This window comes from Castanea sativa, chromosome 5 (assembly GCF_040712315.1).
Source record: "Castanea sativa cultivar Marrone di Chiusa Pesio chromosome 5, ASM4071231v1".
Lineage (NCBI taxonomy): Eukaryota > Viridiplantae > Streptophyta > Magnoliopsida > Fagales > Fagaceae > Castanea > Castanea sativa.
In genome coordinates, this window is record NC_134017.1 from 15,772,508 (window position 1) to 15,788,334 (window position 15,827).

Below are 15,827 nucleotides of genomic sequence, written 5' to 3' on the forward strand. Positions count from 1 at the left end.
GAGAGACAATTGTGAGTTTATAGTGGATTTGAATCTAAATTCTCCTATAGGGAAGATTTGAAATATGCTACTAATTCACAAGTTTCTTGATAGTATTTGTAAAAGTTAAAATACTGTTTTTGAAATTGGCTTAGGATTCTAGATTCCCACATTACTAATTACTAAAGAGTGAGAATATGTGTGGCCTAATTGAGCAAGTATTCATTTTGAGTTTGATTTGGGATTCTGAAAGTTTGAATATGTGTGAAAACACAAGAGCCGTTTAGACCCCCAAATTAAAAATTATGGCTCGGTTGATTTTACTATAACTTAAACTAAGTACGGAATAGAGTAAATGCGAGCGAACAAACAATAAAACTACTCTAAGCCATATTCATCATAAATCAACAATAAAATGAAAGCTAAAGAGTAGGGAAGAAGGATGCAAACACAAGATAACACCGAGACGTGTTATCGAAGAGGAAACCGAAGAACTCGGCAAAATACCTCTCCGCCGCCTTCCAAGCGGTAAATCGATCCACTAGACAATAAGTTGAGATACACGAATAGCAAGAGACCCTCCAAGCCTAATCTACCCAATGCACCTAAGCCCTCCAAGCTCCTACTCCAACAAGGCTTCTTGGAACCGTGTCTTGTCTAACTTTCCAGATCCCGCAATTCAGCCCGATTGCATCCGCCAACACTTGGCTTCTTCCAATGCTTTCCAGCAGCACCAAAACCTCACTTTACACTAAAAAAGGGTGTGGTAAGTGTTTGGGCTATCAACCTCTCAAGGATATGGATATGAAGAGGTAGGAGTTTGAGGAAAACCACAAAGGATTGTGTAGAGGATTGTGGGTATAACAATCTCTAACTCTTAAGTGTGTATGCTAGGGTTTTCTCTCTAAAAAGAACTCCTTACAATATGTGGGTAATGTGGGTATATATAGTGTGGGTGAAGATAAGGTGTAGCAGATATGTCAAAATAGCAAAACAGAATGTTTCGCAGGTACTTCGCGAGAAGGCCTTACCCGCGAATTACTCGCAAAAACCAGCTATCATGACTCTTCGTATTCTAGTCATGTGCTCTGTACGTGGCTCACTTCGCAGGAAGGCTTCTTGCAAAATTCTTTAATAAAAGCTTGAATCTTCACACTCTCTCTCATACACAACCCATACAATGAAATCCCACATAAAATACAGGGTAAGTATGATTGAACATAATTACAATCAAATTTGACACAAAATTAAAGCCAACACAAAATAGTTGTAAATAACAACTTTATAGATTCACATCTAGGGGTGTTTCGGTTCGGTTTCGGTCGGTTTTTTTTTAACTGGCCAATTGAAACCGAAATTTTCGGTTTCCAAAGTTGTCAACTGAAACCGACTGAAATAGTTGAAACACCGTCAGTTTCGGTTTGTTTCAGTTTCGGTCGGTTTTTCATTCGGTGCTCGGTTTCAATCAACATCACAGATTCACAGTCACAAAAAGAAAAAAACAACTTAACATCACATTTTGTCAATAAGAAAATAACAGCTCAACATTAGATTCACAAAAAATAGCAATGATTCAATATTTAAAAAAACCCAAAATACAAAAAAAAAAAAAAAAAAAAAAGGGTTATCAAGAAATTAAAAAGAGACTAGAGAAGGTCACCGTGAGAATGAAAAGATCAAGCCGCGTGGGGAGGCCGGCGTGTGAAGGTCGGCATTTGGAGGCAGCAACAGAGGCGTGAGGCGTGAGGCGTGAGGAAGATGGAGGCGTGAGGGTGATGAAGAAGATGGAGGCGTGAGGGAGATATGGGCGATGAAGGAATGAGGAGATGGAGGCGTGAGGGAGATGAAGGAGATGGAGGCGTGAGGGAGACTCAGATGAGGGCGTGTAAGTGAAAGTGGGGTAAGTAGGGTAAGGGTAGGGTTTTTATTTTCAATTAGTTTCTGTTTAACTTAATTAGTTTAAGTTAATTAGTTTAATTTTAGTTAGTTAATCTAGATTATCTAATGGGCAGTGGGCTTCTTTCAAAAAAAAAAAAAGGGCAATGGGCTTGAGTAATTTTGGCAAGGCCAAGCCCACGTTTACAAATGTTATATTAATTTTTATATATTTAATATAAAATATAATATAATAATATATTTCGGTTCGGTTCGGTCAGTTCAGTGCATTCAAATCTGCCACTGAAAACCGAACCAAAAATTTCAATTTTTTATATACTAAAACCAAAACCGCACCAAACCGAAATTTTTAAAACGGTTTGGTCGGTTTGAAGCGGTTTTTTCGGTTCGTCGGTTTTTTGCACACCCCTATTCACATCTATAAAATCTTGGATAACTTTTCTCCAAATCAGTTTGGAAGAATTTCCTTCCACTATTATATGGAGCTTGATAAAACTATTCACAAGCATTACTTAAACAATTCATGATCACTTATTATATAATGTATTTAAAGATACATATGGGTGATTTTATTAATCCCCTCATAATGAATTGGAATTTTTTTCCTTAAATCTTTCAACTAATTCATAGTCCTTACCTAACTACATCACAGCACACTACATCACTACATGGCTTCACTTACCTCACTTGCCTCACTACATCTTTCAAATAATGAATTGGAATTTTTTTCCTTAAATTTTTTGCTTTCACTTACCTCACTACATCACAGCACATATGGCATTAATGCATGATCATATTAATGCATGTTCATGGTGTTAAAGTAAAAAACAAAGAGAAAACCCTAATCTAGCATGTTAAAGACAAACAAACAACTAAACAAAGGACTAGGACAAAATATAAGCATATGATGTGAAAGAAACAAAGAAACAAAAGTAGAAAAACTTAGATTATGGTTTCTGGGCACGAGTATGCGTGTGCATACATAGGCCTACGTACGTAGGCCAGTTGTATGCATACACATACTTCAAGCCTGCATGCGCATGCAAAAAGCATACAGCATGCGTACGTAGGCTTGCTCAGGAACTCTAACCCAAACCAAAAAACAAAAAAATAGAGTAGAAACTTAAAACGAAGAAACTAACAACCTAACATGCTTTAAAACATAAAGACTAACTAAAACTAAGCTAAACAAACATATCTAAACATAAAACAAAGCAAGGAAACAAGATTAAAGCAGAAATGCATGAAAAGAGTTTAGAACTCAATACCTCAAACAAGAAGCTTTTTAAGTTTGATTTTGATCATTCCCCTCAGTCAATCTATTCACAAAAAAACAAAAATGATTAGTAAATTTCAAAACTCGAGGATCAAGACCAGAAAAAGGTCCTAATCAAAATAAAATTGACTTGAGGATGTTTTGTGAAAAACTCCCTCTTTGATTCACTATTTCTAATGAATCTTAGGTTTTCCCTTAGGATTTTCTATGTGTTTTTGAAGTATACCATGTAAGGCTTTATATAGTTGAAAAATGGGGGTTTGGAACGGCTACCAAATGATGTGGGATTTGTTCCAAACCTCAGTTTTTAATGCTAAAAACTTGTCTTTCATAGGTTTCTTAAATCCTAGCTATGTGCACAGGTCCATGCTTGCGTGTGCAAGTTTATGCCTGCGTATGCATGCATCAGACTTGCGTATGCAAGCCGAGGGTTTCCTTGGCCTTTTATTTTCCAAAAATAAATTTATTTGCTCATAAAAAGTTAAATTTTCCATTTTAACACCTCTTAAGTCAATTTGTAATCTGATTAGGCCCTAAACCAACCTTGGGCCTTAGAATTTCGGCATCATTGGGCAATGAGGGCCTGGTTGTAAGGGGTACAAAATGCAATGTTTACAAATGCCCCTCTTTTGATTCATGAGCTTCGCTAACGGAATCAAAAGAATAAGAGACAAAAAATTTTGTCTCGACGTACGGCTCGGGCCCAACCTATGTACACGGCACACAACATGCATACATGGGGCCAAGTGCAACTTTGTAGAGTTGTGTGGGATTCGTATGTCCAAATTTCCACCCTTGTTGCTTGGGAAACGAGCAACGATAGGTTCACTGTCTCAGGTGTTATTTTTGGCCTTTTATTTTCTAAAAATAGATTTATTTGCTCATAAAAAGTTAAAATTTTCATTTTAACACCTCTCAAGTCAATTTGTAATCTGATTGGGCCTTAAACCAACCTTGGACCTTAGAATTTCAGCATCATTGGAGAACAAGGGTCCGAGTCGTAAATGGTACAAAATGCAGTGTCTACAGATGCCTATCTTTTGATTCATGAGTTTCGCTAACAGAATCAAAAGAACAAGAGAAAAAAAAATTTCTTGACATACAACTTGGTCCCAACCCATGCACACGGCACACAACATGCATACATGGGGCTAGGTGCAACTTCGCAGAGTTGTGTGAGATTTGTATGTCCGAATTTCCACCCTTGTTGCTCGGGAAATAAGCAACGATAGGTTCATTATCCTAGAACTTGTTTTGCCAATTGCAAGTAAAAGGCGAGTGACTCACTATTCTAGAGTCACTTAAAAAGAAAAAAAAAAGAAAAAAGTAAAAAAAAAAAAGGCCAACGACCGCAACCATCAACCAAACAAACAAGGTGCTCTTACTAGCTCAAAAGGATATATATATATATATATATATATATATATGTGTGTGTGTGTGTGTGTGTGTGTGTGTGTGTGTGTGTGTGTGTGTGTGTGTGTGTGTGTGTGTGTGTGTGTGTGTGGTGTCCATCTGGGGCTTTTGCCTCAAACCTCTCTTGGTGGCTTGTGCTTCTAGAAAAAATTTGTCTTCTCCATCTCTATCTCTACTTGTTCTGGTGTGGCTCTTGCCTCGGGATGACCTTGGTCTTTGTCTCTATCTCTACCTTTTTTACTGTGCTTGCATGTTCAATTCCCTCTGAGGGTCTTTGTGTCCTTTACCCAATTGAGGGTATTTCTGTCATTTTGGTACATTCTTGAGTTTTCTTTTTCACTTCCTACATTCTAGGAATCCACTGGGGATATTTGAGATTTTTTTTTTTCTTACTAAACTACACGTAATTTAGTTGGGGATTAGCCACCAGATGTGTTCCTGCCTCTTCATTTTTCTCCAACGGTTACCAACCATTTATTTTCTTCTCATTCTCTTCATCTCCCTTATCTCTTCATATTCTCTCCAACTCTCTAACTTCCATCTTTTCTCTCTATAAAACTCCTTACCTCTTTCTCACTTCCTCTCACAATTTGATTCTTCTCTCTTAAATATGAAACTCTCTCCCTCTCCAAGCCCTCTCATTTTCTCCATGGCACCCAAGTCTAAGAAAACCTCCTACTTGCTTTTTAGCAATGCATTCAACTTCACATGTTGGAATGGAGCAGTGAGGCTGAATGAGTCCCCTCCATTGACATATAGGCCGCAAGATCACTTTCAGAGGGTGCAAGGACCGGATCAGTAAGTTTTTCAAACTTTTCTCATTTTCGAGTTTTTCTTTGATCTTCCATTTTAATCCATTTTTGGACATAGAAATGCTTGGATTTTGCCGTGGGATGGGTTTAGATGAAAACTTGATACCTTAGGAGGGGTAGGAACATGTTTAGGATGGGTTTTGATTGAAGCATGCTTAAAAATGTCAAAGAATGACCCACTATCTGTGTTCAAGTGTACGTGGACTCGAGCCTACATTTGCGGCTTGCATTCATGCGTGCGTGGCCAGGCTTTATGCGTATGGAGGACCTACATGTGTACGCATATCTGTTTTTGAGTTCATGCATACGCAGTTTCCAACTTGCAAACGCGTGCTTGGTCTCTGCGTATGCAAACATGAGCCTGCGTGCGCATGTCGCTAGTTAGGAACCTTATTTTAACTCCTATTTGAGCTGTTTCTTATCCAAATGCAAATCTAACTCCTGTTTGCCCCCATTTTAAGGTAAGGGAAGCATTAACCGTGTGGCTACATAGTATAGGGTTCTTATTGTAGAAACAAGGGCCCACATTCGTGCAGCAGGCTTCGAGTCGATTATCCGTTTACTATCGGAGAGTTCTACCAGTGCCATTCTGGTGCAGACTTTGGCTAAGAGGTGGTGGGACACTACCCACACCTTTCACATTGCTGATAAGGAGATGATTGTGACTCCCCATGACTTCCACTACATGGCTAGCCTTAGGTGCGATGGGGCTCTCATAAACTTAGAGGGTGAGTCAGGCACTCAGCTTGGCATAGACTTGCTCAGGAGGAGGTAAACCACTGAGACGATCCGCTATTTCGACATCAAGGTGGATTACAGGCCTTTCCTACAGGTGACGACCGATGACTATGCCAAGATGGCTAGGAACTTCTTGTTGTACCTTATAGGGGCATATCTCTTCACCAACGGAGGGCAAACGGTGTCTTTTCGCGACTTTGGGGAGGCTCAGGAGGCCAACTGGGGGTAGGCGTGTCTTGCCTATTTGTACCCTTCCTTGGACACGCTTAGCCGGGGGACTCTGCGCCAACTGGTGGGGCCTTGGAAGCTCCTTGAGGTTAGTTCTCTTTTCTCTTCTTTTGTGGCTCTTGTACTTCTCATTCTGGCAATTATTTTCACCCACATGCTATTAAGGTTTAAAGGAAACCGCACATCTTCTTCTTGCAAATTGTATCTATGTTTTCATCTTGCAAATTGTATTCATTCATCTTGCAAACTGTCATCTTGCAAATTGTCATCTTACAAACTAATATCTTGCAAACTCAACACCATTCACTCTCAATCAAACCTATAGAGACAACTATCTTCTATGGAAGGCTCAATTTGTTCCCTGCTTGAAAGTGCAACACCTTTATGGCTATCTTAATGGATCAACACCAATTCCACCACAAGCCATCACTACTCAAATTGATGGTGAAAATCAATTCTTGATGAATTCAGGATCAAATAATTCTTGGTGCCATCATCTCCTCACTTTTTGAAAAAACATACTAGCAAGTGGTCAAATGCACCACCTCATGAGAAGTATGGCAAACATTAGAAAAAGCATTCACATCTCAATGTCAAGTAAGGATAATACAGATCCACTATCAACTTATTACCTTGAAGAAAGGAAAACTCCTCTAAGCAGAATATTTTCATCAATTTCCAAGTCTTGCCCCTATTGATCAACCGCTCAATGACTTTGAGCCTTTTCTTTCTTATTGGCTGGCCTCAATTACAAATATGATTGCTTTGTGGCTTCAATCACGGTGACGCTTAAGTCACAAAGGAGTCATATTCGGATTCGAGGCCAGCCAATAAGAAACCAAAAACCCCAAAATCATTGAGTGGTTGATCAATTGTAGCAAGAGGGTTAGCAGAACTAGTAAATTGATGAGAATAGTCTGTTATAGAGGAGTTTTCTTTCTTCAAGGTAGCAAGTAGGTCATAATCCGTGCTCGACATTAAGATGTAAACATTTTTCTAAAATCTGCCATGATTCTCATGACATGGTGCATTTGACCACAAAGCTAGTATTTTTTTTCAAAAAGTAAGGAGATGAAAGCACCGAGATAATTTGATATATCCTAGGAGAAGAATTCGTGGAGGCAAACAAAAAAAGGGTATGCATTTAGTTTCACGTATGGCTTGGGTCTAACTAGACAGGTTGGTTAAATTTTCAACCAAATATCTATTGTGGAGCTATTGTAATTGGTTTTGTTTATGCATACTGGTACTGTTGATACTTCTCCACAAACGTGGCATATACTACAAATATGGTTTGTACGCCATTACAATACTTTATTTATACATCTCCATAACGCAGCCTAAAATTGTATAATTTCGTACCGACCAATAAAACCATTTGCAGGGTGAAGATGCACCTACACTACTTGCAAAGTGAAGCTAGTATACGGCGAGGTGGATCGAATGATCTTCGGGCATGAAGGACAGCCCAATTATCCAGCAAAAGAACATCACCTTTCTGCCAAGGAAAGGCTACACTTTCCTCTTCAAGGATATTTAGACAGTCATAGATGATATCAGCTGGCAACGGTTTGCCATCTCCAAAGGTAACAGCTTTTACAGGATCATTCCTGGCATCTTCCCAGCCTGTATAAGCAGCAACCATGCTGTTAAACCAAATCTTGCGCTGTCTTGTCTTGTCAAATTTAATAGCTGGGATTGGACCCATTATTGTTTTCACTGAATCCTCCAGCCATTCCAGCTTCATCCCCAAATTAGCCGCCCTGTCAAATGTGTTGGAAGAGCCATATTATCTCCAGGTCCAAATAATAGATATTATACCTGTTAATGCTCTGTAATTGTATATACTAATCTACTTTGAAGCCATTGTATGAAAAGATGATCTTAGCTATACAGATAGCGCAAGAACTTAAAATGAATATATGGGACATCTATAAGATGATTAGTCCTGAATGTCCTGAACAATGGCCTCATGCAATACTTTTTGCAAGGCACTGAGCCTGCTAATATCTATCAAGTAGAAGCTATACAAGAAAAGAAATTCAGCAAATAGAACGTGTGCAACAATATAGTTTTTGCACTAATGAGTTTGAACACAAGAAGTTCACCTATACTGATCATATATTACAGTGAACCTGAACACCATAAATATAAAATCTAGAGCATTGGCATATCATAGGTATATATAGCAGGTCATATACAAATAATTCTGCTGAAAAAATGCCATCACAGCTTGCAACATGGAAACTTTTTATCCCTCATTACCGTACAACTTGTGATTTCAAAAGAAACATATACTGAAGTGGTTTTCAACTAGTCTTGGAATAACACTATTGTAAAGAACATTAATAAGCTGTTATAGTGTAGGAACAATGATCATATTAATGAGAGCTAAATTTGTGTCCAAAGTAGATTGTGCTTTAACTTGTTTCACCTATCTCAGTGCATGTATTCCCAATCAAAACAGGACCATGTCTGGTTTGTTCATGTTATACAAGAATCAACTACCAGATAAGGAACCGCAGCTTGTCATGCACAAATGCTTGGAATAAAAATCATTTCAAATATCAAACAATAGTTCAAATCACTAACCTTTCCTCAGCCACACTCTTGTCTTTGGTCAAGAATGTTGATTTCCACCCACGCCCGATCGGAGATGACGGGTCATCATCTTCACCTAATACCCGCGTATATAACAATCCATGCTCTTCTAGTCGTTCAACAAATTCTGGGTGTCTCTCTTTCACCTTTTCATAGACAAGATGGCTAAGAACTATAGGAGTCTCTCCCCCACTTCCAGGCTCCACTTCACAGAAGAAAAACAGCTTGGAAGGGAATGTAGGAACCTATTAATAAACCCAAGTAAGTCCTAAACAAAGCTCAAGAAGATATGCTGATAAAAAAACCTTACACAATGAAGTATGCAACACTCACGTGTAAATCCCACATTCGAGGATTCCATATGCATAATAAATCTAGTGACACAAAATATTTCACATTTGTTGCGGACATAACCTTTTGTAATAACGTGCATGTGTTTGGTTAAGAACCCAAAGTGTCAATGTGATGCTGTGATTGAATGTGGTACTAGAGAGTTGACAAAAAAAGTTTCTCTTAAAGGCTGTATTATGTAAACTGATCATGGCTGCTACTGTTTATCATATTTGGCTTCAAAGAAATGCTCGGGTATACAGAGGGCATGTTAAATCTGAAGATGCCATTGTCAGCTCCATAAAGTGGGATGTTAAAACTCGAATTGAGTTTTGCAAGAAGGTGAAGTTGTCACTGCAGAACAAAGTCTTATGAAATTGGAGCATCTCCCCTAAAGTTTTCAAGAACTGAAGATGGTTTGCTTTTGTGGATTTTTTTTTTTATTTTTTTTATTTTAAATTTATGTGCAGTTCTTCTTTAATAAGTATTAGAGCTGCTATTTGTACTGATTGTGCAGTGTGGAAGAGGGTTTGTTGTCCTCTACTGTTGTATGGTTTGCTGTTGTTTTGCATGTTGCCCAACTGCACTGACTTGTGGAACTTGTATATCATTTCTTTTGTAATGAATTTAACTAAAAAAGAAAAAGAAAAAAGAGTAGTGGATTATGTGAAAGTGATGTTATCCAATGAAAACTTGCCACCTTAGAAAGTTGTAAAACAGATCGTAAAAAGTTGTCTCCAAAGCATTGCTCATATACATGTCCCCTCTCTTGGGTCCCATATATATGTCCTTTTACACGTAGGAAGGTATATCATGCATCGAATATATGAACCATTCCTCTAATGGCATGTAAGCACGACTATCCTATATATTAGATATACATTAGCTCAAACGTATTTTGAAAACACGATTTCACAATTTTAGCTATGTGTCTAACAACTGTGTAACAGACTATCACCACTAAATACTGCCTTTTGCTTGCACAAGGTGACACAAAAACTATGTGCCGTTTTCATCCGTAAAAACGGCAATGACACTCCCTTTGGACCACACTCACCCTAAAATGATGTAGTTTAATGTTAACGACGACATGTCGTCCACATGGTGAAACAACAAACCGTATATAAACTCTGCGCTGTTAACATAAAAACGACAACACCTTCAATATAAAAGGTCATTAGCAAATTGCCCCCCAAAAAAGGATGAAATTACGGAATATACCTGAGCCATTTCATGATGGAAAGGAATCTTCTGATCTGGCGGGGACTCATTGGCGGTGAAGACCCGACCCACAACGTTGGTCCGAGGGGCAGCTCCACCCACGTAAGGAAGTTCCTCGAAGCCAAAGGCCTCAACGACGTCGTTGAAGTCAGAGGCTGAATTTACAGGAAAGCCCCTGAGGAGTACAGCACCGGACTTGTGAAGCACAGAGTCGAGAAGCGTTTTCTCGGTTTTGATGGCTTTGGTGAAAAGAGACAGAGAGGAAGGAGGGGTCTGGGACTTGGGGTTGGGTGATAGAATTAAAGGGAATTGAATTCCGTTGAAAATCTTTTGGTGCGGGATTTGGAATTCCAAGAACGTCTCCGACATGTTTTTGCTCTGTTTGTTTGTTTACTCTGTGAACTTTGGTGGGAAAATTAGTGAAGAGCCTTTGCTGCTTGTTTTGTTGCTTGTGTCCAGGTTCAATGAATGGTGGTTTTGGGCTTTTAGATGTGACTATGGCAGTCCATCCAAGTGTGCATAATACTTCTAATGGGCTAGCCACTAATACTTTGTCCAAAAGAGTAGTAAAACATAGAAACAGTGGGATAATTTCCATCGACTGTTTGTTTTTTTAAGAGTTTAGTTGTATTTTTAGAATTTACACATTATTGTAGACATATTAATTTTCCAACAAAAGAGGCTAACACTTGAAACACCCTATTATTGAATTTATATGTAAAAGCAAATTGGATATGACAACTAAGAGATGCTAGCAAATTCAACAAGACCACATATACCATTGCACACCCTTAGTACGATAGTCATTTTACAAGTATAAGTACTTGTAGGGTGTGGGAAAAAAAGCTAGATTCAACTTTTTAAGAGGGAATTTCACACACATATATATTTAAATTATCCAAGAGTAGAATTTCTATCTTTTATAATAAAAAAAAGACCACACATAAAATAAAGACCCCAAAAAACATGGGAATTTTGTATAGAGATTGTTAACATATGGCACCATCAATTATTGACAACTAGTTGATATCCTATGTGATGCGCAAGTGAGTTTGTTAAAAAAATGTCAAAAATTATCATCAATAATATTATTGTTAGTTCTAATTAATCTTAGAATTTTGCTAGTAAAACTAACTTCAAACATAACCCTAGTTCCTAGCTATTTTTTCGAGCCATTTTTTCCAATTCCAAAGCTGGTATCTTTTGTCATGTAGTGCTTTGTCATGAATTGTAAGAAGTAAAAAGAGACAAATACATTTTACAATGTTTAAGAAATCATAGACATCAACATAATTTTTTTTTTTTTAAAAGTAACACCATCCACGTCAATATTTAATAAAAAAAAGTACCCCCTATAAAGCTTTCAAATCTTCATCATACATAGAATATTTTATGAATTTACATATCAAATTGCCTGGTACAAGCCTTCAAACTATACATTATTATAAAATTAGCTTAATAGAGAGTATATAAACAGAATATTTACTACTTCATTGATAATTATAAAATTAACTGCAAAGAGAAAGGGCTGCATAAAAAATTAGATTTAAACACAAATTTTGCATGATATCAAATTTCAAATTTAAATCTAAATACATTTCTCAAATATTAGCAATTGTAAAAAAGAAACACTATTAAAATTTAGTTATTTTAGTTACACTCACATGAATGAAAGTTGGAAAGTAAGAAAAAGACATATTCTAATATTGGTGATGAGATGCTCTAGATTGTAACCTTTGTATATATGATTGAAGCTATTTTGATTTTTCCCAAAAAATAAAAATAAAAATAAAAATAAACCCCATAGGGCTTTTTGCTTAGCTATTTTCTAGTAGAGGATTAAAAGAGAATACAATAAGTTAAACAAATAATTCTTTATAAGCTATAATTACAGTCTTTGCAAATTATGTGATATAAGAGGCTGTGTAATATATAATCTCTTTTCCGCTTTGTGGGATAGTGTTGGGTTAAGATAGTTTGACCCTAATTAATTAATTCAATTACCTAAGTTAATTAATTATATTAAATTACATACAAATCATGGAGGCACCAATAAATCACACTATAACTAATATGCAGCAGAAAATAAATTGACACAATGATTTGTTGAAAAATGAGAAAAACCTCTTGCAAGGAAAAAACTCTACTGGGTGAATTTAAAGTCACCATTTCCAAGAATCCACTAATCAATAATCAAACGGTTACAAGTATGAGGAATCTTACCACTACCCTAGAATACCAACCTACTATTGAACCTTTGCTCCAATACCTAATTGGATTTGATCTTGTAGTAGCATTCTTTCCTTTGTTGCACTAATCTCCAATCTGTGACTAACTCCTTTGCACGGATCCTAGTACGTGACTAACTCCAGCAACTTGAATGATTGTTGTTGGCTGCAAAATTCTTCACTTCATAAACGATGAAGATCAGATCAGGAAACACTTGGTTACAAAACCCTATGACGCACAAACGTAGTAGCTTCACACAGAGTATATAAGTTCTGGGTTTTTGTATCTGTGTATGACGGATTTTAAAATCTGCCTTATATATGACTAGGGTTGTGAGAAAAGAACTCTAATCAAATAGGACAGCATAGGCTGAATTTCAAATTTGGAAATTATGAAATCATAATTCTCAATAGATGTGTCGAGCCTTTTCATTTAACCTCGATAGCAGTATCTGTCAAGCTTTTGTCGAGACTTAATGAAACAGTTTTTCTTCACTTGTTTCTTGGATCAATCTTCATGACTTTAAAGATACCACTTGATATGTTTGATTAATATACTTCTTGATATATTAAATCCATCTTATTTCTACCCAATTGCAAGTAAATGTGTTTTGTCAAAAAATTAGCCAATTATATAGAAAATTTGACCCTAACAGATAGCTTACCAATATGTTATTAAAAAAAATCAATAAGCATTCAAAGAAGCGACAATTATAGGTACTGTAAGTAAAATAAAGTATGTGTATAATATAGTAAATATACAGATGGGTATTATGCGGTATCTTTCATGAAAATTATGTTTCAAAAATTTGGCATAAAAATATGAAAATGGGGGAAAGAGTGGTACGCGTATAATTAGGTTATAATACGTTTATTTTTTAAAGCTTCACGATAAAAAATACGATAAGATTTATATAATATTTTAAAGATAAATACAATAATCTTTATATAAATTGAAAAATTCTCAACAATTTAATTTCAAACAAGATATTCAATACAATAATTCGTACTAAAACTATTTTTAGTATCAATTATGGTCTTATGGAATATTAAATAGAATAAAATATATTTATAGTTATTTCAAAATTCTTTTAGGAAATTTGTTACCATAATATCAATTTTTGGGTAAGTATAAAAACTATAAGATAAATATTATATATTTTAAAAAAATATTCAATAGAATAATCTATGCAATAAGGGAAAAACTCATATATAAGATATAGTTATAGAAGTATAGAATAGTAATAAATAAAGAGGAAGAAGAAGGTAGATTAAAAAATATATAAAAAATGAGTGTTGTGGCTTTGGAAAGTGTGAGCTATCATTTGATTTCAATTTTCAAAGAATAATGGGCAGGGAAAGGATGATAGTAGATTTGAGTTTTTTTTTTTTTTTTTTGGGTGCTTTTGCTTGGACTCTTATATATATATAAAATGAGTGTTGTGGCTTTGGAAAGTGTGAGCTATCATTTGATTTCAATTTTCAAAGAATAATGGGCAGGGAAAGGATGATAGTAGATTTGAGTTTTTTTTTTTTTTTTTTGGAATATATATATATATATATATATATATATATATATATATATATTTACCCTTTTAATGTTTTTAGTTAGTTGAATGTTGCGCATAGATGATAGAAGTAGAACGTCTAATTCTGTAAAATTGGTAGGGAAATGCCAAATGGGAGTTTAATAACTGATAATTTTCTTGAATTTTCTTGCAATCCAACTACACATAAACATCCAAGATTTTTGAAAGTCTTCTTAATTGTCAACATTTCTTTTTCTTGCTCTTTCTTGTTTGGGGTTAAGCTGATGAAGTGGCTGTGGCTTTCAGGTGAAAAGTTTTTATGCAAAATATTTTATAGCCTTATGGGTGTTTGGGTGGACTGTATAAGTTACGATGCTTAAAAAATATTTAATGAAATTTTATTATTTATCGTATAAGTTACGATTCTTAGAAAAAATTCTGCTAATAATACTTTTCTTTTGTGTTACGTTGAAGTATATACGCTTAAAAAACAAAAACAAGCCTAGTCAGACTATCACTTCTTTCAAGAATATGAATCATACTAACTAATTAATATTTTAATTAGTTAAAATAGTAGGTTTCAGTTAGCTCAATTGGTAAAGTCTCTGATAGTTGTATAAGAGATTTGAGTTTCAATTCCCGCCTATACTAACAACTATCATTAACTGAAACTCTCTTAAAAAAAATAGTTAAAATATACTTTTATATTGTGTCTCATTTGGAGAAAGTATATGATGTTTACGAAACTCCAACTTAGCATCCATGTGGTGTTTCTAGGTCCAATAGAAAATTGACATACGTATTAAAAATTACAAATCAGTAGCTCAGTTAAATTAAAATAAAAAGACAAAAATGCACAAAAAATTTCAAAGCCCCGCCATTAAAACAACAACACACATTTTTCCTTTTTTGAAAATCAAAATCTTCTCCATCTCTGTTTTCTCTTGCACCGCTCTCTCTCCTCCAAACCTCCATAGCCACTGCCTAGCATCATCGCCGGGGCCGCCGGACATAACCAATTCTAAAAAGATCGGCCTTTGTCTGGTCAAAAAACTCAAAGTCATCTCTCATTCTCATTGCTTCCAACCCCAAAGCCAGAAGCTTTCTTGCCGTTTCCAACATTTGATATCGCAAAAAGTTTTCTTCTCTTTTTCTATTTATTTATTTGTATTTTTTACATCTTATTTGTATTTTTTTTTCTTACTAAAAATGGGTCTATCTTTTTATGACGTTGGATTTGGCAACATAATCTTTCTTATTTTTATAACCAAATCTGACCTAAAATGGTTTTATTCTGTTATGGGATGAGAACATCTGATGTTGCAAGATTTGTATGATGATGGATTTGGCTTTGCAGGTCTGTTATAGGGGTGAGATTTGGTTGTTTTTATTTAGGGAAGAGATGGATCTAATGGAGACTTAGAGTTGGAGTTTGGAATTGTGAGTTTGGGGTTTATTTGCTATCATTGTTTTAATTTGTATTATTATCTTATTATCAATGTCTAAAACTTTACATGGGATTGGACTGCCTAGATTAATTTTGATGGTTCTTGTAGCTAATTTATGATGCTATTCA

General features: G+C 35.7%; 1 protein-coding gene across 1 annotated transcript; it reads right to left on the minus strand.

The window, feature by feature from the left end:
* Positions 1-7,570: 7,570 nt before the first annotated feature.
* Positions 7,571-11,032, minus strand: LOC142636713 (clavaminate synthase-like protein At3g21360). The gene is made up of 3 exons (XM_075811001.1): positions 10,495-11,032; positions 8,935-9,188; positions 7,571-8,105 (listed from the first exon to the last, which is right to left on the minus strand). The coding sequence occupies exons 1-3, from the start codon at positions 10,861-10,863 to the stop codon at positions 7,745-7,747; spliced, it is 984 nt and encodes a 327-aa protein (XP_075667116.1). The 5' UTR covers positions 10,864-11,032; the 3' UTR covers positions 7,571-7,744.
* Between the last annotated feature and the right edge of the window lie 4,795 nt (positions 11,033-15,827).